Below are 23209 nucleotides of genomic sequence, written 5' to 3'. Positions count from 1 at the left end.
TAGTAGCAGTAACATAATATTCCATCATCTAATACATCATTTACCTAGCTGATTCTCAATTGTCGAGCATTTAGATGGTTTCCAATTCTTGCTAGTTTAAACAATATTGCCCTGAGAATCTTTGTACAAACATCTTCCGTGAAAGGGAATAATTCCTTAGAGTGAATCCCTAAGGGTAGAATTGCTACATATGCACATTTTAAAAGCATTTGATTCTCCCCACCAAATTGCCATTCCAGAAATATCATGCCAGCACACACTCCTACTAGCAGACTGTAAAATTGTCCTTTTCTCCATAGATAGTCTGGGTCTTACTGTTGCATCTTTTGATTTGGCGTAGTGCATAATAATGTATCACTGTAGCCAGGATTCAGGATACCTGTGGTGATGTGTGGCCATTTCGTGAACATGAGCGTAGGAGCTAAGATTTGGGATGCTGAGCTGTGCTTTGTTGGGGTGAAGGGTGGATGCAAGGAGAGACAATGAGCGTGTCCCTGGATGGTTAATGCCCATGAGGCTGCATCAGGTTTCCAAGGTGTCCCTGATACCCTAACATCCCCATCCACAGACAGCGCAGGCCCCTGTGTCCTCCCTCTCCCCGCATTTCAGCTGTTCCACAAACCACCTCTGTAAAGCTGGAGGAGGACAGTCACTGGAGCCAAAGAAACCTGTGCTCTCCCCACTGCCATGCTTGGACTCATGAAGGGAGGGCTGGGGAAACTGCTATGGTGCCCTCACCCTCTGAGCACTTCCCAGGGGAATGCTGTTGGTGATAGAACCCATGGGAATGGCAATGACTGTCTTTCTCCAGATTGACCTGGCTCCACTACTCACCATCTGGGTTTATTTGGGACAAGTCACTTTATTTTTCTGAGTCTCAGTTTCTTCATCTGTAAAATGGGATTAATGTTCAGCCCCTCAGAATTATACCATGGATAGAAAAGGAATCATGTATCTGACAACTCGGCATCCAGCAGGTACTTCACACCTACCCTGTACCTGGCAATGCAGACACCTGATTTCCTTTAGCACTTCTTTTCTGATAGTATTTGTGTTTGATGTTTGTAGTACCTGCATTCTTGTTTGGGGGGATAGCGTGGTTGCTTGTCCCTTTCTAAAAGTAGCTAGGATGGAGTAGAAGAGCATTACGAAGTTCTTGCCTCCAAGGCTGTTGTCTTGGAAAGTTTGTGCTCCAAGTGAGTTCTGGGAAGGGCCATATCAGTGGTGCAATGAAGGGCAATGCAATCTCATTTTATTACCAGTGTGGAGCAATGGCGATGAGCCATCCAATATCCCGGCTCACTTGTGACTCCGTTTATGGTGCCCAGCCTTCCTCCAGCAAAGTAGGCTGATCGTGTTCCCTCAGATGTTAGGGAGGATACTGTAAGCACCGGGGTCAGACAGCCCCGTGGTCTCAATCCCTTTCCATTTGTAGCAATGCACCAGCATGTGGGTGGACTCGGGAGGGAGTGGACTTCAGGGATGGGCTTGGATTCTGTTTGCTAAGATGCTTCCTGGGAGACAAACTAGGAGTGGTCTGTCTACCTGCTGCTCTCCTGGCATCCTGAGATGCCAACTGGACATTTTCTTTGACATTTTATGCAATGTCAAAGCTGTTCTTTCCTCCTTTCCCCAGAGTCCTCACATCTCTTCTTTTATGTGTGAACCAAATGCCTTTTCTTTTTTTTTTTTTTAAGGAAAAGGAGAGAGTGAAATGAAGCCACATGTTTAGATGCAGGCCAGGGATGTAAGGGAGACTTTCCCAGGTGTTTGAGTAGTGTCAGGGAGCCAGTGCCCTGGGAAACCAGAGAGCTCTGACAGACTTTTGTGCTCTGTTGATGGGCAAAGGCGCCTTTAGGAGCCAAGAGCACACAGGGCAATGGAGATTGAATCTGGTACAGAGGTCGGATCTGGTACCTATGTAGTGTGTGATAGCATAGATTGTGTAACAAGATTAAAGAAAATATTTTAATTAACTTGTCCTAAGAATCATCACTAATCCCACTCCATTATGTAATATTCCTGTTCAGCTTTTGGCGTATTACATTTCACATGTATACAGAACAGTAATAATAGTGTATCCATCCCATTGTTTTCTACTAATTTACATAGATAATATGTATATATTTCTATGTGTATATACATATGTATATAATATGTATATATACATTTCTATGTTTCTGCATAGTCTTTATAATTACTATTGGTTGCATAAAACCATATCGTATTAGTGAACCATAATTTATTAAATTATTTCCCTAAATTAAATATTTAAACTGTCCCATGCTTACTTTATAGTCAACATTAGATTTAAAATGCCTGTCATGTCATTAAGATACATAGATACGTTTGGTTTACTTTTTAGGTTAAATTCTTAATTTGCTAGGCAAAGGATATGAGCAGTTTTAGATGTTCATGTTATGGATGCTGCATTACTTTCCGAAGTGTTGTGTCATTCTGTGATGCGTATGGCCACAAAGGATCACGCCCACTTTGTCACAGCCTCACTAACACTGGATATGATCAATTAAAAACAAACAAACTGTGGAAGTAGGAAATTATATTCCTAGGCTATGTTAACTGTCAAACCTCCACTGTCTTAGATGAGCTAAAAAATGCCTTCAGAGCTCCTTGAAGGATCTTGGGCTGGAGTCCCAGGACCCCAGAGCCATCTCTGAAGGGCTCTCTGGGTCGCTGTGCCCACCTTCTGCATAGAGCCAAAGGCTCGGGGAAGGCTTGGCTGAATCTTCCAGCCTTGTCTCCAGCCTGACTTTCCAACAGCCGCATTCCAAGGCATTGATGCATAGTAAGTCAATGATTAGAAGTTAGGAATACATTTAATATTATAAATGGGCCAGCCAGATCAAGGTAATTTAACTCATTAAAGAGGTGAAATCCAGTATTTGTTCTTGTTTTGTTTTAATGCAGAACACAAATCTATGGTACCACTTTCATCTTTTAGACTTTATGAAATAAATGTCAATAATCTGTTTGTAAACAGCTCACTGCCTATTGCTCCTGATGTCACATAACATCCTCCTTAACTCCCCTCAGCCCCCTGGGAAGTAGGGAAAGGACAGGACTGGGAGACATAAGAAAGGATGAGTTGGTATGAACAGTGGCAAAATAGCCACTCTAGAGCTCTGTTGTGCCATTTAGCCAAAGCATTCCCAGTTTCCTGCAGGAAGGTGTCTGGTTCACCCTTCTTTCTCTGTGAGGAGCAGCCGATGGCACACCGTTGAGAAGAGGCTAGATTCCTGCCAGTAGTCTGTCTTCCCAAGAGACTGGAAAAAAATCCTCAGCAAAAAGAAGTAGTTAATATAAATAGGAAATGACAGATGTCCCAAAGTGTGCGAGATCTCTGGCATAGAGTTGAGGGGGTGGAGGGTAGAGGGAGAGGCGTAGAGATGCCTTCTCAATGGAAGTAGAGACGAGGCAAGAGGCTGAGCTACAGAGGAAGGAGCTGAGCCAAGAGCAGAATGGGAGAGATGCTCAGACTCAAGAAAGGCAGAGGATGAGCCTATGACAGGAGGGGAGAGAAAGAGAGGAAATTCTTGGATCTCTTGGAGGCAGATTTTTGATGTATCTGGCATCCCCCACATATGGAGAAGCCAGAACTTTTGGATAAGCAGCACAGAATAAGAAGGTGGACACATAATTATTAGGGGCTGCATGGAAAATTGGTTCTGATCCTATAAGGAAGAGTTATAACTGTGGGGAGGTTATGGGGCGTTCATTCTGCCTGGAGCAAGAAGAGGGTCTATATAGAGGGGGTATAGCCATGGTGGATGGCATGTTTGGGCTTCTGATACTGGCATCCAAAGTGTTCCTGAGAATATGGTCCTACCTAAGAAGCTTTCTGTCTCATACAGGGGCTGCGACATACCAGGAAGATTGGGGAGACATCTGTAAGGTCCAGGAAGTTGTGCTGGAAACTGATGAACTTGGGAAGCCCAGGGAAGGTTTTGGTGGTGCATTTTACTCAGCATGAGGCTAAGAGAAGAGGACCCAGGAAGCCGTGGGATGCTGAGGAAGTGAGGAAGGGATGTTGGGGATGGGGAGTATTTTATAAGGCTAGAGCTCCATTGCAATTGCAGTTTCTGAGTTAGCCCACATATAAGAGGTGGCATATCAGCCAGCCTCTCCAGGTCTTCCCTGTTCTGGCATCGTCAGGTAGATAGGGACCAGCCACATGCTTCTTGAAGCAGACATAAGAGCTATGGTAGTAAATGTAGTCCCTGTTTACAAATAAGGAGATGAGTGTCTGGGGTCATTCAGCAACTCAAGAAGGAGAACTTCTCTTTTCTCCTCTTTTCCTGACTGCCTTCCTGGTTAGCAGGGATTTGCAGCTGAGACATTGCCAGCATGCCTTCCATATGTTTTCTGCCTTCTCAGCTTAGGCAGCGGGACTATAAATGCAGCTTCCTTCATGGATCTGTGCTCACCTGTCACTTAGCCCAAACTGGAGCCACAGATGCCTGTGGCTTGACAGATCCAAGTGCCCCATTAAAATGGCCATGCCAGGCTTTTGTCAGAGCTGGTTTCCACTTGAGGTGGGCCAGCTTATTTCTTTCTCCTTCTTGAAACATCACTTGAAACGTAGAAATGAACTTGATCTTAATTCTTTCTTCAACATGACATGCCCTTTTGAAATTGTGCAAATAACAATGTCTGATTGTCATGTTGAATTGCAAGCGCGGGTATGAAATGCTCCAGAGTCGGACAGAAGCCAAATATTAGGTCATAAGTCAACACTTTGCTGAGAAACTCGGTTACTAAGAGGTGGAAAATTTATATCTTTTCATGAGAAAACGTGTTTGCCAGCAGGAAAAAATTTCAAAGACTGTTATCTTCCCTTGTGGAGGGAGAGAGATGAGTGTAATTTTGCAACCTGAGTCAACGCCCTTTAGGGACTCCTGAAATTGACTTGGCCAAGGAAAGAGGCTCTGAGGTAATATTTGGATTGTTCCCTGAGGTGAATGTCAATGGGTGGTATGGTCTATGTCATTTCTTACAAGGTCGTCGGGTAAAATTGTGTGAATGGCTAGGAGCAGTCTATTCCTGGCAGGGGGAGGCCGTGCTCTACCCACAAATCCTTCGGATGGAAAACTCCTGATGAAAAAATAAGCCAGCTTGGCCCATGGGCACCTAGGGTCCCAAAAGAAGCAATATCGTGATGAGCTTCATCTAAGCAGCTATGGCATTCTCCGGAGATTCTCAGTGGACACAAAGACAACTGAATAAAGGCAGGAAAAGGGAATAACAGCCCTGCTGACAGTGCCACAAAGCTTGCAGCTTGCCAGCTTGGCCTGTTGTTACCTGTGATGTTTCAGCCCTGCCACTGCCCCAGACTGGGGTCCTCCAGCATCTACTGTGAGCTGTGGTAGGAGAGAAGAAAGCATGAGGTGTCTGTATGTTCACTAGAGAATTAAAACCAGGCTCTTGGCTGCATTAAGAACATCATGCTCTATTTTAAGCTGGCCGAGTGACAATGTCTAGTTTGCATCTTCTTCCAAACATCGAAGCAGCTCACATTACTTCCGAGTGCCTAAACTCCAGGCCAAGTCAGGATTATGGCTCAGGATAGAACTGAATGTCTGCTATGGATGGGTGTGATGGAGTGGGACTTCAGCTGTGGCCACAGGCAAATTCTGATGGAATAATTTGCCACCATTGCATGGATATAGAAACACTGACACCAGAAGCCTCCTCCATGTAGATGCATGTGCGTGTGTTTGTGCACATGTATGCACATATATGTGTGTGCATATAAATGTGTGTATGCTTATGTATGTGCATGTGTGTTTGTGTGTGCACACTCTTGTGTGGGCAGTGAAAGGGAAGTGGCAGAATCCTGGCTTGGCACCATAACAGTCAGGACCCTGTCCTTAATGGCTTCTTCCCCAGGCATAGCAAGTTCACGACTTAGATATTAAGTCTCAGCCACTCAGGGGCACTGATCCTAGGGCCGTCTCCCATGTTCGCCTTAAGCAGGGCTCAGTCAAGCTCTAAGTAGAAATATTAAATGGATACTATTATGCCTCCCCCTAAATCTCCGATCAGAAAATCTCAATTCCCTGGGGTCAGACTTTCTGCACTCTCCAAGGTGAGCTCACTACTCTGAGAAACAGGTCCATGCCACTGTGACCAGGAGGCTAGCTCAGAGCCCACGTATAGCTCATCTTGCCCACCTCTCTGTGAGATGCGCAGCTCTGGGGCCTCCTAGATGCAGCCTCACGTCCTTCTATGTCTAACCACAGTGAGCGGCATCAACCCGGGGTGGAATCTGCAGACCAGAAAATAGGAGAGTTTGCTGTGCCGGCTGGTTGGGCAGGAGGACCATTTAGAAGGGTCCCTCAAATCCCACCACTGAGAGGCCTCCCTGCTCGAAAATAATACGGGAGGCCAGGTCTGCCTGACTTCATGGTGATTTTGGTGTTTCAGGCAAAGAAGGGGAACTACGCCTTTCTGTGGGATGTGGCCGTGGTGGAGTACGCAGCCCTGACAGATGACGACTGCTCCGTGACTGTCACTGGCAACAGCGTTAGCAGCAAGGGCTATGGGATCGCCCTGCAGCACGGCAGCCCCTACAGGGACCTCTTCTCTCAGAGGTAGGCTCAGTCAGTGAGAACATGCTGGCAGCCCCCGTGCTCCAGTTGGGGTTTAACCAGCCTTCAAGAGATGAGAGCCAACACAAACTTGTTTATTCATCACGTTTTCCTCAGTGCCGACTATGTACCAGTACATGCTGCTCTCCACCCCTGTCCCCAACTAGTCCTGTGCCGGGTCCTGGGATAAAAAAGAGGAAGTATGTGTAACCTTCCCATGAAGCTGCATAGTCTCAGTGGGAGCTGTGATGTGAGTAGGTGATGTCAGCACAGGGCAGTCAGTGAGACAGAGAGGATATTCTGGGGGTGGAGGAGGACAAAGAAGGGCATCTGACCAGACCCAGAAGACCAGGGAGGACTTCCCAGAGGAGGTGACACCTAAGGCCTGAAGGTAGAGTAGGAGTTAGCCAGACGGGCCTAGTAATTTAAAATTAAATGAAAGATTAACTGGATCTGGCAAGGGCCCAATAATAACTTCCTAAGATAAATGCCGGGTGGGAAGAGTCAGTGTGGAGACGTGAAAAACTGGGGCCAGAGAAGCAGATTGACTCCATATTCACCTGCACAGGGGCTGAGGGAGCAGATGCTACCCACTGGGGCAGGACAAGGACCTGGCCCTCACTGCCCACCTCCTCCCCATCCTTTCCGGATCAACTCCTGGTAATTAATACTAGCGATGGGGCGTGTTGGGGGAGAGTGGGGGGAAACACTCTGTAGACAGGAGTGTTCTGGCCTAAGCAAAGACACGTGGACCCTGTCCACCAGAAATTAATATGTGTGTCTAGTTTGCATTGGCCTCTTTAGCTTCCCAGATGATTTTCTGGTGCAAGTCCATCCTTTGAACTTGATCTTCTCTGGACTCCTGGGCATGATTGAGTTTCCAAGTGCTCAGTCTGGACACCTGGTCGGCCTCCTTGAGGAAGATAATCTCTCATCATCCCACCCCCATTTCTCACTTCCCCACAGGAACTTACCTTAGTCCTTGACCAGGTTACCTGGCCTCACAGAGAGGATGGAGGTGAACAGCATGGGTGAGCTCAGTGGCCTTTTCCCAGCAGCCAGCCTGCTAACAGGGGCTCTTGTCCCCAAGGATGTCTAAGCCCACCACTCATACATGTCTGCGGGGTGACATCCTGGTGGGTGAAGGAGCAGAACTAGAGCTCTGCCTTGGTCCACCAAAATCCAAACTGTGGCGGAAGTGTCCCGGTGAAAAGGCCGGCATGGCGCTGAGGCTTAGGGGCAGTGCCCTGTTACCTGATGAACACATGCTTTCCAGCACTGAGGAGCGTCCACTTGGAGGGGTGAGAATTGTTAAAGATCATTCGTTTCACATCCTGAAGCTCAGAGAGGGTAATGTGTGCTGAGGGCAGCTCAGCCAGCTACTGGCGGAGTTGGGAGGAGAAGGCAGGTCCCCTGAGCCCCAGTGCTGTGCCCATGTTGCTATCGGATCTCTGAGCCCTACTGCGTCCCTCCTCCCACCTCCCAGATGTTGACTGGGCTCTTCTGATCACGAGCACCTGAGCCTAAACCCCATCAGGGAGAGGCCTAGGAGGAGGGCCTGCAACTCATTCATTCAGTGGCTTGTTTGCAGAACTGGGAAAAGGGGTAGAACTAATTAAGTTCAATGAGGCTTTGGGGTTTTCTGTAGAATTTAATCAAGTATACATTCCATGCCTCCCTTTGCTCCCTGGAGCAGAGAGGGATGACCCAAGAGAAGGAGGAGTAGTGATTTATCAGTTGCTCGGATTAAAGGCATGAAGAAGGGATGGCTTCTCTCCAGGGTATATAAGACAGTGGTGTTCTCGAGGTTTACCCTACTTGGTTTTCTGAGACAGGATGCTCAGGGCATTCCCCAGGCCATCAACCTGTGAACACCTCTCTGAAACAGATGGTAAGGGAGCTTGTGGGACGAACGCAGCAGCAGCAGCAGCACCAAGACAGCTAATGTGCCCCAACACAGTGCTCACAGAAGCACAGCGTCCCCAGTGTGGAAAGCTTAGGGTCCCCGTGCACTCAAACCGCTCAGAGATCCCCTGAAAGTCTGCTGAACACACTGGAGAGAGGAGAGGGCCTGGTTCTTGGCTGGATCTTTCAACGAACATGAATGAAAGTGGCTAGTCCAGTTTCTGTGTTATTCTGGCAGGAAGTGATTAATTACCCTTTGCTTTCATCAGAAGGCCACATGCTCTAGGACTGTAAGTAAATGTCCCCAGTAGGCTCTGCTGGCCTCCTGAAGTATTGTCATTGGTCTCTATGTTTTAGCCTTTCCTGGGCTGGAAGCATCCCCCCACCTCCCCTACCTGGACACATGAGTACCTACTTGGGGGGAACACTCAAGACTTCAGGTTTCCAACTTTCTGCTGCCAACGGTTCTTTAAGAGGCTTCATTATATGATGCATGCAGAACTGTGGGCTGCCCTTAACTGGGTCATGCCTGAGAGGAGGAAGGGGGCAGGTCCAGGAAGCAATGCCCCATGCCATTGACAGAAAGAGAATCCTGTATAAATAGCAGATCCCAGTCTTATCTGGAACTGCTGTAGCCTTCCTTCCCTGAGTCCCAGGGACTCAACTTATTTCCTTGAATACAGATATGTTCCCTTGTTTTGGCAGAGGACTGGGTCTTTAGGCTACAACTTATGTGTGTGTGTGGGACTGCGGTTGAGTGCCATAGCCCTTTTATGGACCATGGCGTGCAGAGTAGGCATTCAGCAAATGTTTAGCAACTTAATAGCCATTTATAGAGCACCTACTATGTAGCAGCCTGCACGACTATTGACTAAAGGAAAGCACCTGCAATTATATCTGTCTGGAAAATAGAACACCTGGCTTCAGGAAGTGGCTGTTATCGCTCTGGCTTACTCATAGGCAGGAGTAGAGATTATTATGGTGTGCATTAGTTTAGCCTCATTCCAGGAGTCATTTTGTGCCCGTGACTTGTTTTATCTTTCCTCTGTTGCTTACATATTTAAATTTTCTTTTGGATTGGCTTGTTTGTTTTTATTTTATTCTATGTTTTCCTATAAATTGCCTCACATTCTTCCTGGAATAATATTGGGCATAAAAATGCATACAATTATAAGGAGCAGGAAGAAGGGAAGCGTCAGCAAAATGAAGCCTCCTGCAGTTAATGAGCGGAAGAGTGGGCATCCGGCCCTCTGGCCCCGCTCTTGTTGGAGTCTCACCATCCCCTAGGCTGGAGCTGACCCTCAGAGAGGAGGCTGACTGCACTTAGCAGCTTGGTGTTCTGGAGAGAGCATGGCCTCCTGGGTCAGCGTGACCCAGCTCTGAAGAGCAGCTATGCCACTTGCTAATTGCAACTGGTGGCAAGCCATCTAGATTCTGAGCCTCATCTGTAGACATAAGAACTACTTTGCCAGGCTATTGTGAGGAATAAAACAGTGTAAAACGATCAGTCCCTACTGTGTCCTCAATAAAAGGCAGCTTGTGTCCATATTGGATGGATAGGACTGCTGGTCAATATGGCGCCAGAGTGTGGTGCCATACTGACCAGATTTAAGGAGCTCTTCTTGCTTGCTAGCTCGTGAGCTGAGTGGTCCCATGTGTTTCCGCTTTTCATTTGGTTGTGATAATTCTGTGAGGTAGGTGCTTTTGTTACTGACCTGGGTCCTTGGACTCCTGAATCAATAGAAATTGATAAGAGGCCAGACAAGGAATTCAGGCAAGGCTTTACTGGGACTCGTGCTACAGCAGGAGGGAGCAAAAAACAAGACAAAGGTCCCTTGCTCACTCCCCAAGGGTGGGGAGGGGGGCAAGCTTGTACCTTAAATGGGGTAAGGGTGGGGGCGGATGGGTGGGTCTGGCTGGAGGGCTGGCTTAGGTGGTCTGCCCACCCCCGTGGTGGTGCTGTGTGTAGGGATCGTTTGCAGTACCCTGCTTTTGCTCCCTGAAACTTAGAAGCAGCAGTTGGTTTGTGGCCCTTTTGTATCTTACTCTTCATAATTGCCCCGACTGCACATGCATGCAGTTATTTTCAGTCCGTTACAGTTTCTTTGTGTTCTGTTGCTCCAGCAGACATTTGTCCAGGTACGAGTGCAAGCACTCCGCTAAAGGGTCCCAGGTCCCAGCCTTTCTCACCTTTGTTATGATCTCAGATTTTAGTGATACAAAAGGTAAAGTTGAGAGGTTTCCTAACATGGCTAGTGTGATGGCAGAGTCTGGGTTTGACTGGTGTCCATCAGAGCAGAATCTGTGGCAATAAATAAAAAACTCTGCTGCTTCTCCATGGTGAGCCAGTAGCCCAACCATGAGTCCTCTTGAATGCCCTGAGGTCCTGCATACCTAGCCCTGGGGTTCCTGTAACTGCCAGGAGGCCCAGCCTACTCGGAACTGCCAGTAGAGACTTACATAACGGCCACTCAGCATGAGCCAGTGGACGTACAGACATGCAGCTTCCCTAACACGTCCAGAGCCACTTGGAGGTAGTGGGACCCTGCAGCTGCCCAGTTAATCACGGCATGTGCCACAGAAGAGACCTGTGGCATACCAAGTGCGACCCCAAATGCCTGTGTAAATCATGCCTTTATCTCAATAACCAAGCTGAATTCTGTCTTTTGTGCTGACTTGTGCCCTGGCCACTTAGCCGACATTATCTCATTATCTCACCACAGCCATTTTAGTTTTCATGATTCAGTTCATACATTTGTACATTATCGATGCAACAAATATCCATTGATGGCTCAAGTTGTGCCGGCCATTGTGCTTGCTCAGGGAAAGCCATGGAGATCCAAAGGATCTACTCAGCTAGTGGTAATCATGGGTCAATCTTGCAATGATGAGGAAGCCAAGCTTAGTAGGGGCAAGTCACTTGTCTGAGGACACCCAGCTGGGATTGGTGCAGATTCTTTGCACAGAGCCAGGCTGTACCCAGCCGGCGAGACACCACGCTACGCTGGCCCCTAGATGCTGACAGGGCAGGGCACCCCCTCTGGGCTCTCTCCCTCCCTCTCCACAGTCACAGCCCATGATTGCTACTGAGCTCAGCTTCAGCCTGTGGTCACAGCTGGCCTGCAATGCAGGTCCAGGGCAGAGTCTGCTCAAGTGGCCAGTTGGCCATGAACGTCTCCTGACCATCAAGAACCACTGCTCTTGAACTGTGCATACCCAGAGGGCTCAGAGAGGCCACCGTGGGTGTTGTCAACTGAACAGATGACCATGGACCAGGCCAAAAGAGCCCTGCCTCCACAAATAAAAAAGCTTGGGTGTGAGGAGCCCGGGGGCCGCCAGCTACCACTGGTTCACTGTCCAGACCCCTAGATTACAGGAAGAGTCCATGAAATACTACAACAAAGGAAAACTGCCATCCAGACACCGACCTGGGGAATACGGGAGCAGGGGTGTTGCCCCACCTCTGTGAGCAGGATAAAAGCCAGGCTCCCTCTCGTACCTTCTCAGAGTCCACATTCTTGGCTCTGCCTGTTTCATTAACTTCAACTCACATCCTCCTCCTCCTCCTCAGCCACCATCTACAGCCTCACTTGCCACATTTTAGCTTCTCATACACTCACCCTAGACAAGACTTTCAACCATGGTTCTAGTCTCAGGAAGGCTCTTCCTCTTCCCTGTTGAATGCCGTCCTTGCCAACCACAAAATGACCTTGGCAAGATATTTCACCTCTCTGTGCCTCAATATCCTCCTCTATAAAAATGGGACCATGGAAGTAGCCTTCTCAAAGGGTTGACATGAGAATTAAACACTGTCAAGCACTTAGGCGATTTCCTGGCACATAGGTGTGCTAAACCCCTGTGAGCTATTTTATGCTTACCTTTCACCTCCTTGATGAGGTCTCCCCTCACTCTCCAGTCCAGGCCACCCTCCCAATGGGCGCCTTTCTTAGCACTTATACTTTCATTTCGTTGTATTGATCACAGCTTCTGACTCCACGTTGATTGCTCTAATTGTTTCAGTGTCCGGGTAAGTATCTCTAGACCAGGACTCCCCAGCCTTTTTGGCATCAGGGACCAGTTTCATGGAAGACAAGTCTTCCATGGACCGGGGTCGGCGGGGATGGTTTCGGGATGATTCAAGCACATTACTTATTGTGCACTTTATTTCTATTATTATTACATTGTAATATATAATGAAATAGTTATACAACTCACCATAATGCTGACAGGAGGTGGAGCTCAGGCGGTAATGCGAGCAATGGGGAGTGGCTGTAAATACAAATGAAGCTTCACTCACTCACCCGCCACTAACCTCCTGCTGAGGGGCCGGGTTCCTAACAGGCCACGGACCACTATCGGTCCATGGCCCAGGGGTTGGGGACCCCTGCTCTGGACCATGCTCTCAGCAGTGTTGAATATCATACTTGGCACAATGCAGATGCTCCTCAAATCAATGAATGAATGAATGATTTGATGAATCCTAGTGGGAGAGACTTAGGATATAGTTATTGACATTTGAAAGAAAGCCTTTCTGTGGGTCCATAGTCTGAGTGATTGCATCATGCATTTCTGTATTTCCTGATTTTATCCTCAGAGCTTGCCCCAGGATCCCATGTCAAGGGTCCTTATGTGCTTTGCTATTGGACTTCATCCATGGGCAGTGGGACAGGGTGGGAGAGGACATCAAGGCTTTGAGGAGGAAAGTGACAAAATCTGAGCAGTGTTTTTAGAAGGGTGCTTTGCCTGCAGAGTGGACAATGGATTGGGAGGGAAAAGCTGAGGCAGAGAGCCACTATGATGGTTCAGCATTGTCTGTGGAGGGGCCGGCATGGTGGGGAAGGGGCCAGGGCCCCCATGGCTGTGTCAGTGAGGCCAGGGCTGTGGCTCATGTGGATTGTATCTTGCAGGATCCTGGAGCTTCAGGACACTGGGGACCTGGATGTGCTCAAGCAGAAGTGGTGGCCGCACACGGGCCGCTGCGACCTTACCAGCCATGCCAGCGCCCAGGCGGATGGCAAGTCCCTCAAGCTGCACAGTTTCGCCGGGGTCTTCTGCATCTTGGCCATTGGCCTCCTCCTCGCCTGCCTGGTGGCCGCCCTGGAGTTGTGGTGGAACAGCAACCGGTGCCACCAGGAGACCCCCAAAGAGGTCTGTGCCCTGGGCCCTACTTCTCCTTTCTGCAGCCTAGAGGCAGGAGAGTCCCACTGGGCCACTCGGCGGGCGGTTTTCTTCCAGTTAGTATTTATCCAAGCCACTTGTCTGGAGACAGCAATGTTTTATAGGGGGGATGGTATCATTGTTTTATTTTGCCTTGAAAGCCAGATAACAAATGTAAGGAATGTTGTCATGCTTGAGCAAGTGCCAAGGCTCCAGCAATGGCCACTAAAGCCGTGTATTTATCTATAGAGCGGGTACAGCATGAACAGCGCCTTCCCTACCCTGCCCCGCCCATGTGCCTCCACCCTGACCTGGAGAGACCAGCTGTAGGGTAAGAGAGGAAACCGCATTCCTTCCTGGTTCTCTTTGGTTCATCAATGGTCATGGGCCCTGCTTTCCCAGTATGGGAGGGAGGACCGGCCCCCGCCCCCCATCATCCATTCTCCCTCTCTTCCTCCTCCTTGCAGGGCCCAGCCTTGCCCACGCCCCTCCAGGCACACCCAGCACAGGGACCACTGTGGCTCTGTTCTGACTCTAGGTTCTGGGCACATTTACTTCCCCATGGGTACCAACTACAAGCTGATTCTGCCCTCCACACTTCCTGTTCTTTGGGTTTTGCTCATCTTCAAGCTCGATTTTTTTTTTTCTTGTCTGTAGAGTCTTCATGAAGTTCTCCTGGAGCCAATGCCTCTAGGGAAGGGTGGCAAGGAGCGTCATTTGGTAATGATGCTCTCCTGGTCGAAACCTGCACACAGGCATTGTAGCACAAGCCCAGCCACTCCACTGTAGGGCTGTCACTACCTGATACATATACCTCAGCTAATTGTTGAATCATAGCTCCACTTAAAGATTATGTTGATACAAACAGGGGTAAACTTCAAACAAGAAGCACTAAAGTAACCAGAACCAGCATTCAAAGAGGCAGCATCACCATGGCCACCATCTCTGCAGCCTGGAAAGGCTGGCTGACCACAGGCCCATACATCAGTCTGTAACAGAGCCCCTGACATGACTGGGAGTGAGGACGGACACTCCATTCATACCAGGCAGTGAGCTCTCTGTCATCACGCTTAGATTTTGCTGGAAAGAGCTTGCTGTTTGACTCAGCATGTCTGAAATATTCTGAGGACCTCCATCTTCCTCTCATGCTATCTGTATACCTTCATGTAAGGCCATGCAAGGCTGGAGTCTCCCACAGACTCAGGGGTCTCCTGTCACCCCTGGGCCATATGAGAGGAGGAAGGAAGAGATTTGAGGAAAACCCACTGACAGGAACAGTTAATGGTCCTGTCCCAAGCTTCTCTTTTTTTTTTTAACATCTTTATTGGAGTATAATTGCTTTACAATGGTGTGTCAATTTCTGATTTATAACAAAGTGAATCAGTTGTACATATACATATGTCCCCATATCTCTTCCCTCTTGCATCTCCCTCCCTCCCACCCTCCCTATTCCCACCCCTCTAGGTGGTCACAAAGCAGTGAGCTGATCTCCCTGTGCTATGCGGCTGCTTCCCACTAGCTATCTATTTTACGTTTGGTAGTGTATATATGTCCATGCCACTCTCTCACTTTATCCCAGCTTACCCTTCCCCCTCCCTGTATCATCAAGTCCATTCTCTAGTTGGTCTGCATCTTTATTCCCGTCTTGCTCCTAGGTTCTTCTGACCATTTTTTTTTTCTTTTTTTTTTTTTAGATTCCACATATATGTGTTAATATACGATATTTGTTTTTCTCTTTCTGACTTACTTCACTCTGTATGACAGTCTCTAGGTTCATCCACCTCACTACAAATAACTCAGTTTCGTTCCTTTTTATGGTTGAGTAATATCCCATTGTATATGTGTGCCACATGTTTATCCATTCATCTGTCGATGGACACATAGGTTGCTTCCATGTCCTGGCTATTGTAAATACAGCTGCAATGAACATTTTGGTACATGACTCTTTTTGAATTATGGTTTTCTCAGGGTATATGCCTAGTAGTGGGATTGCTGGGTCGTATGGTAGTTCTATTTTTAGTTTTTTAAGGAACCTCCATAGTGTTCTCCATAGTGGCTGTATCAATTTACATTCCCACCAGCAGTGCAAGAGGGTTCCCTTTTCTCCACACCCTCTCCAGCATTTATTGTTTGTAGATTTTTTGATGATGGCCATTCTGACCGGTGTGAGATGATATCTCATTGTAGTTTTGATTTGCATTTCTCTAATGATTAATGATGTTGAGCATTCTTTCATGTGTTTGTTGGCAATCTGTATATCTTCTTTGGAGAAATGTCTATTTAGGTCTTCTGCCCATTTTTGGATTGGGTTGTTTGTTTTTTTGATATTGAGCTGCATGAGTTGCTTGTATGTTTTGGAGATTAATCCTTTGTCAGTTGCTTCATTTGCAAATATTTTCTTCCATTCTGAGGGTGGTCTTTTCGTCTGGTTTATGGTTTCCTTTGCTGTGCAAAAGCTTTTAAGTTTCATTAGGTCCCATTTGTTTATTTTTGTTTTTATTTCCATTTCTCTAGGAGCTGGGTCTTGCTGTGATTTATGTCATAGAGTGTTCTTCCTATGTTTTCCTCTAAGAGTTTGATGGTGTCTGGCCTTACATTTAGGTCTTTAATCCATTTTGAGTTTATTTTTGTGTATGGTGTTAGGGACTGTTCTAATTTCATTCTTTTACATGTAGCTGTCCAGTTTTCCCAGCACCACTTATTGAAGAGGCTGTCTTTTCTCCACTGTATATGCTTGCCTCCTTTATCAAAGATAAGGTGACCATATGTGCGTGGGTTTATCTCTGGACTTTCTATCCTGTTCCATTGATCTATATTTCTGTTTTTGTGCCAGTACCATACTGTCTTGATTACTGTAGCTTTGTAGTATAGTGTGAAGTCAGGGAGCCTGATTCCTCCAGCTCCGTTTTTCTTTCTCAAGATTGCCAAGCTTCTTTTGCTACTGGAAAATCTTCAATGAAGTTTACAGCAAATGTCCCTCTATACAAATGTCCCTTTGATTAGGGGAGGAGGACAGCTTTTCCAGCTGGGTGGGCATTGCACTGTCATGGAGGCACCATTCTGGGCGCTGTGGGCAGTGTGGAGATCAGGGGACACAGGCTCAGACCCAGAATGTCCTTTGTGAGTCCATCCTTGTTGCTTCCAGTCCTTGTCTCTTCACATCCCCTGGTTCAGTATCTAGCGCCAGGTCCAGCCTGGACAGCCCAGAATGAATTGTCACAGGGGCTGTGTATGTGTTTGAGAGAGGTGGGGGGGATCACTGGAGAGACATAGAAGACAGAGGCCCAAAGAGAGAAAGACCAGGAGACCAAGGGATGACCTCGCTGAGAGGAACAGCTCCATTCTTGCCTGGAAAGCCTCCTAGCTTCCTTTTTGGCTTCTACATAAGCCCAGGATCTCAGGCACAAGAGAATGAAATACAGTATTCCTGCTTAGAAAATGTGGAACTTTCTGCCCGGGGATGCCAGCCTGCTTCCGGATAGGAATGAGAGTTGATGTAGAGGTGGGTTGAATAAAACATAGTAGCTGCCTGTCCTCCAGCCCTTTTGGGTGTTACACGGTAAAAGGAAGAACTGTTCCATCTTTTTCCTGTTTTTATAGGTTTCTGCTTTTCAAATGAAATTTCTCCTTCCTTTCCTCATTTCTTTAGTAAGTATGCCTGTAAGGACACAGTTCCTGTCCTTAGGGGGCTTAGCTCTACATGGACAGACATGGCAGAGGGGTCAGCCAAGCGGTCTCCGTCATCCATTGATCAGGGCCACCCTGGAATGAGCCACAGTTTCCATCAAGGGCTCAGGGGCACCCAGCCCAGCCGGGGCATGGTGGGGTCACAGAGGGTAGGGATACTGGTTAGTGGAGAGTTCCTGGGGCTTGGGCTTGTTGGAACTGAGTGTTGAAGGATTGGTACTAATCCTCAAGCTGGAGGAGATTGGAGCTTGCTTTGGGGCAGGGTGACCAGCACAGGGTAGACAAAGTCATCACACCTCCTGGGACTCTGGGGCATCAGCAAGGAGATGGGAGTAGAGGAGGCTGTAGTGCAAAGCAGGGACTTGCTCTGAAGGACTTAGATGCCAGGCCAAGGGGTTTATACCTCATCACATAGGGAATAGGAGCTAGGAAAGGGGTTGAAACAACAGATTTTAGAAGCATGTATTGAAAACCTTTGACAAATAATAATAGTATTTAATCGAGAACCGCTTTGTATTACTGGTTGCCTGTATTTTATGGGGCAGCATTTGCAATTAGGTGAGAGTGTCTGCTTGAGCTTAGAATGCTTCATTTGGGGACACTGGCCATATTTCTTAAAAGCCAGAAACCTGTCTTTGGGTGGAGTCCTAAGTCGTATTTAACAGCTTATGCTGCGACGTCTTCAGAGTTTAGACACCTACGTCAGGAGGAGTAGTAATGTGCGTTCAACCTCTTAATATTCATGTGGATTTGAGGTCATATTTTTTCTAAGGAATCAGACGATTATGTAGTTACCCAATGCAGGTGAGTGCACCCCGCTCTGCAGTTGCAGTAAAGAGCCATCCTCTAGATTTATGGGGAAAGTGGAGTCATTGCTCTGAGAATAAAATATTCATGAAATAAAGATGAGAACTGCACAAATGCGAGATGACATGAGAAGTGAGGGATGAATCGTTTGTCACTAGGCTGGGAGCTTGGAATTCTTGTTGCTTCCTGCCTTGCCTGCCTTCCCCCAGTCTCTGCTTCCTCTGTCAGGGGCTGACAGAGGCTGGGGTGGCCAGGCAGCAGGGGTGAAGCAGCAGCCAAGCCCCTCTCTTCTGGCCAGTGGTCCAGCTTCTGTCTGCGAACACCCACAGCACACTCCTGTGCTCCATGGGAGATTTGTTGCTAAGGACACTCCCCTCAAATGTACACCTTTCCCTGCCTCCATCCTCCGATGTTTCTTCAACTCCATGTAGAGACTTTCTCTCCTGCACCTTTGCCTTCTTCATTTATGCTAACCCCACAGAGTCACTCTGAGGTTCAACAAGGGACGGTGTGTAAATTGCCTTAAGTAGCAGCTGACCCATGGGAACGCTCTTGTTGAATGGTGGCCAAGGGGCTGCTCCCTCCCAAGGACCTTGTGATGGGCAGAAAGGGGTGCAGGAAGAGGAATCACATCTTAGGGCACCTTCTCTGTGCCAGGAAAAGTACATGTTATCTTCTTTTTTTTTTTTTTTTCTTAAAACGTAAACTATTTATTATTTCAGAGTTTGGGTCGGAAATGGAAGCATAGCTTAGCTGGGTCTTCTGTCTCAAGGTCTCTTACAAGGATGTAAGCAAGTTATTGACCAGGGCTGGGATCTCATCTGAAGGCTATACTGGGGACAGATCCACTTCCAAGCTCACTCACATGGTTGTTTTTGTGGTCAGGATTCAGTTCCTTATGGGCCATTGGGCTGAAGACCTCATGTCCTCACTGGCTGTTGGCCAGAGGCCATCACTGACATCTTTGCACATGGGCCTCTCCATAGGCCAGCTCACAACGTGGCAGCTGGTCTGGTCATTGTCATTATCATAGTCATCACCACCACCACTCTTGTTGCTTCTCAGATGGGGAGAGATTAAGAAGCCTTCCCAAACCAGGCCTGGAATCTGGCTCTGCAGCACTGTTAGAAATATGGATTCCCAGGCCCCACCCCATGGATTCAGAGCTGAACCTGAGTCTTTTTTTGTTTTTTCCAAGGCCCCCACATGATTCTCAGGTTCCCTTGTTATCTTCTTAACTCTCCTGATTCTCTTCAACAATATTTGAGGAAGGTATCCCTATCCCTGGAGAAACGGGACTCAGAAATAGCGGGGGCAGAACTGGGATAGGAATGATGTGTCTGCCACTGGGCCTTACATCAGGAGTGTGCAGGAGCAGGGGTTCCTACTTAGCCTTTCCAGATGGTTTGTGGATGAAGAGTGTAGACCAGTGATCCTTCCCCTGAGCCAGGATCCTGGCTCCTAGCTAGGCACTTACATCCTCTGAACCCCAGAGGGGTTAGTCCTAACCCAGAGGGGTTCAGAGCTTCTGCTGAAAACTGATCCTGGCCCAGTGGCTACGCTGCTGATATCAAATCCCTGGGCACGAGGGTAAAGACAGTGAGCGTGTGTTTCAGCCCTTCACTCAGGGCCTTTCAGTAAGAAGGCACTGAACACTTATCATACACCAGTGTGTATCTCAAAACCAGCTCAGACATCACCCCGCTCTGTAAAACCTCCCTTGCCCATCTCCACGGGCCTTCTTACCTCCCTGTGTAAACACTCAGGATTGAGTGTTGGGTGGGATTCCAAATTGCCACTAATGGTTTACCTGCCTATCTCTGCTTTGAGTCTGTTGGCTCTTCTCCACCTCTGCATTCCTATCACTTTGCTCAGTTTCTGGAACGGTGGGACCTCTCACTAAGGGGTGATGAATACAAACTATTGAGCACCTTCTGTGTGCCAGGGACCAAGATGGATGCTTCATGAAGAACATTAGCTCCTCTGGTAGTAGAAGCTCGAAAGTGTTTATCGAATGAATGAACCAGTCTAGGATCCTATAAAGAAAATATTATTAATGTTAAATTGTTGTGGAACTATTGCAGCTGAATCAATGGCTTTCAGTTCTGGCTGCACATCAGAGGTGATTCATTCTGGAGCTTTTTAGAAATACAGATGCTTGGGCTCCATTCCCCAAAGGGTCATATTAGGCAGATCTGGACAACTGTAATTTCTAGAAGCTCCCCATGTGCTTCTGATATCCTGTCAAGGATGAAAACCAGTGGTCTACACCATCATGCCAAGGGGAAAATGAGTGGAAAAGAGCTCAGGTTTTGGAACTGGGTAGACAAGGGCTGTCATCCTGGTGCTCCACTTACCATAGAATTGTGTAACCGTGAGCAAGTCTCTCCACCCCGTGTGTACCTGCTGCTACCACGTATGATGGGAGGTGTCTGTTAGCTCCCTCTTCTCCTTGTCTGCCCCTGCAAAATCTGCAAATAAGCTCATCAGAACTCTTTCTCTAATGTTCTGAAATACTGCCCATCTCATCCCCTGAGACCACTTCATTGGCTTAAAGTTCAGCTTCTTTGCTCATACCCGGCTGTTACTCTCAGATCCCCAGCCCAGCTCTTTGGGTTGGAGCAATTCTTTGGAGCAACACTTTAGAAGATCACGTTGATGGTTGTCTCCCAGCCATTTGGGTCTTATTTACTACCTGGTTGGTCTGCAGTAATAGAAGATCACCTCCTACAACCATCCGCATCAGGTGGGAAGTCCCTCATTCCATTTTGTTCCTGCCTAACTTAAAGTAGGAGCCATTGGACTCCAAACAAAGTCAGTTCTAATCAGTCCCACCTGGAACCGGCTGTTGCATAGATGATAGTTTAGTTAATTACCGTTTTCCAGTACAGTGTTTTATTTCCATGTTGGTGAACAGAGGCTCAGTTACAGAACTTTATTCCTCTGCAAGACAATAGCTGGGAGAGGGTCTCCAGTAACCTTTGTTGGTGCATAGGTTGTCATGTATGATATGAGGTAAGAAACACAGAACTGGAATTCAGCCGGATTCATGGATAAATGCCATCAATGAATTTTATGTCATATTCAGGGCTGTTTAACTAGGTCAGTTACTTACAGTAAATTAATGAATGCAGCAGCAATCTTCCAAGTCTCTTTCCACAGCTGTCATTACCTGGTTGAACACTGAAACCTCGATATAATGAGGATGTAAACTGATGTAGTGCACATAAAAAAGTCCATTATTTGAATTTGCATAACATAATAGAATGCCCCATTTTGTCTAAAATATAGATAATTATTCAAATCACTCCTGCCTCTTTCCTTGAGCAGGTGGATTATGTCTGCCTCCTATTTCCTTGGATAGGGGGCCACCAGAAATGACTCGATGTGTGCTCAATCTGATCCAAGAAGACAGTGTTTCCAGAGTTTCCAAAGAAGGTGGTTTGTTCCAATCCTCTGCACTTCAGCTCTGGCCCCCTGAACAGACACCTAATGGGACATATTGGGAGACTCAGAAATGGGCTGCATGTGTTTTTCAGAGAGGATAAGGAGGTATTTGGCTTAGTTCTACTCATTTTCTTGTGCAGTTAAACAACCAATGTAGGAAGCTCATGATGGCACCCTCTTCTTCCCAGGTCTGATTTTGTGTTGGATCGACCAGCAGTAATAGATTTTGAATAGAATGAGGTCCCACTGGTGTTGAGAGGATGGGTTTCTTGACTGCCATTTGGAGTAGGAAGGTCTCCTTGGAAAGTTTGTTCAGTGGGTATGGACATTTTCTCTGTGTCCCGATGAGGAGAGGTTACAGGCTAATGAATTGAGACCCACTGCACAGCTTTGCAGACCTTCTTGGAACTGATTAATTTGTCCTTAATTGGAGGCAAGAAAAAAATATGGATTTTAAAATGCTGTTTATTGGAGGAAAAGATCAGAGAGAGGCCTTCCAGGCGGAGGAGAGCAGGTAGCCGTCTCAGGAAAAGACTGCACTTAAGAAAGCCATCTTAGATTGGTTCAAGATGGCAGAGTAGAAGGACGTGCTCTCACTCCCTCTTGCGAGAACACCGGAATCACAACTAACTGCTGGACAATCATTAACAGGAAGACACTGGAACTCACCAAAAAAGATACCCCACATCCAAAGACAAAGGAGAAGCTTCAGTGACACAGTATGAGGGGCACAATCACAATAAAATCAAATCCCATAACCACTGGGTGGGTGACTCACAAACTGGACAGAAGTCCACCACAGAAGTCCACCCACTGGAGTGAAGGTTCTGAGCCCCACGTCAGGCTTCCCAAGCTGGGGGTCCAGCAACAGGAGTAGGAATTCCCAGAGAATCAGACTTTGACGGCTAGAAGGATTTCATGGCAGGAATTCAACAGTACTAGGGGAAACAGAGACACCACTCTTGGAGGGCACACACAAAGTAGTGTGTGCATCAGGACTCAGGGGAAGGAGCAGTGACCCCACAGGAGACTGAACCAGACCTATCTGCTAGTGTTGGAGGGTCTCCTGAAGAGGTGGGGGATGGCTGTGGCTCACCACGGGGACAAGGACACTGGCAGTGGAAGTTCTGGGAAGTACTCCTTAGCGTGAGCCCTCCTGGAGTACACCATTAACCACACCAAAGAGCTGGGTAGGCTCCAGTGCTAGGTTGCCTCCGGCCAAACAACCAACAGGGAGGGAACCCAGCCCCACCCATTAGCAGACAAGCAGATTAAAGTTTTACTGAGCTCTGCCCACCAGAGCAACACCCAGCTCTACCCGTCCCCAGTTCATCCCATCAGGGAGCTTGCACAAGCCTCTTAGATAGCCTCATCCACCAGAGGGCAGACAGCAGAAGCAAGAAGAACTACAATCCTGCAGCCTGTGGAACGAAAACCACATTCACAAAAAGACAGACAAAATGAAAAGGCAGAGGACTATGTACCAGGTGAAGGAAAAAGGTGAAACCCCCAAAAAACAACTAAATGAAGTGGCGATAGGCAACCTTCCAGAAAAAGAACTCAGAATAATGATAGTGAAGATGATCCAGGACCTCGGA

The 23209-nt window shown here is 47.5% G+C and overlaps 1 protein-coding gene across 5 annotated transcripts in view; it reads left to right on the top strand.

Moving 5' to 3' along the window:
* Positions 1-23209, top strand: part of GRID1 (glutamate ionotropic receptor delta type subunit 1) — a 675078-nt gene that overhangs the window by 640413 nt on the left and 11456 nt on the right. For 2 of the 5 annotated variants that reach the window (XM_068548005.1, XM_068548004.1), the window contains 2 exons: positions 6445-6611; positions 13421-13661. In XM_068548005.1, the coding sequence (XP_068404106.1) occupies positions 6445-6611; positions 13421-13661 (408 nt within the window). Of the gene's footprint in view, positions 1-6444; positions 6612-13420; positions 13662-13919; positions 14002-23209 lie in introns of all 5 variants that reach the window. The other 3 variants (XM_068548006.1, XM_068548007.1, XM_068548008.1) reach the window with 3 other exon arrangements.

Source organism: Eschrichtius robustus, chromosome 7, assembly GCF_028021215.1.
Source record: "Eschrichtius robustus isolate mEscRob2 chromosome 7, mEscRob2.pri, whole genome shotgun sequence".
In the NCBI taxonomy this organism is placed as follows: Eukaryota; Metazoa; Chordata; class Mammalia; order Artiodactyla; family Eschrichtiidae; genus Eschrichtius; species Eschrichtius robustus.
This window is presented reverse-complemented; position numbering and strand designations above follow the sequence as displayed.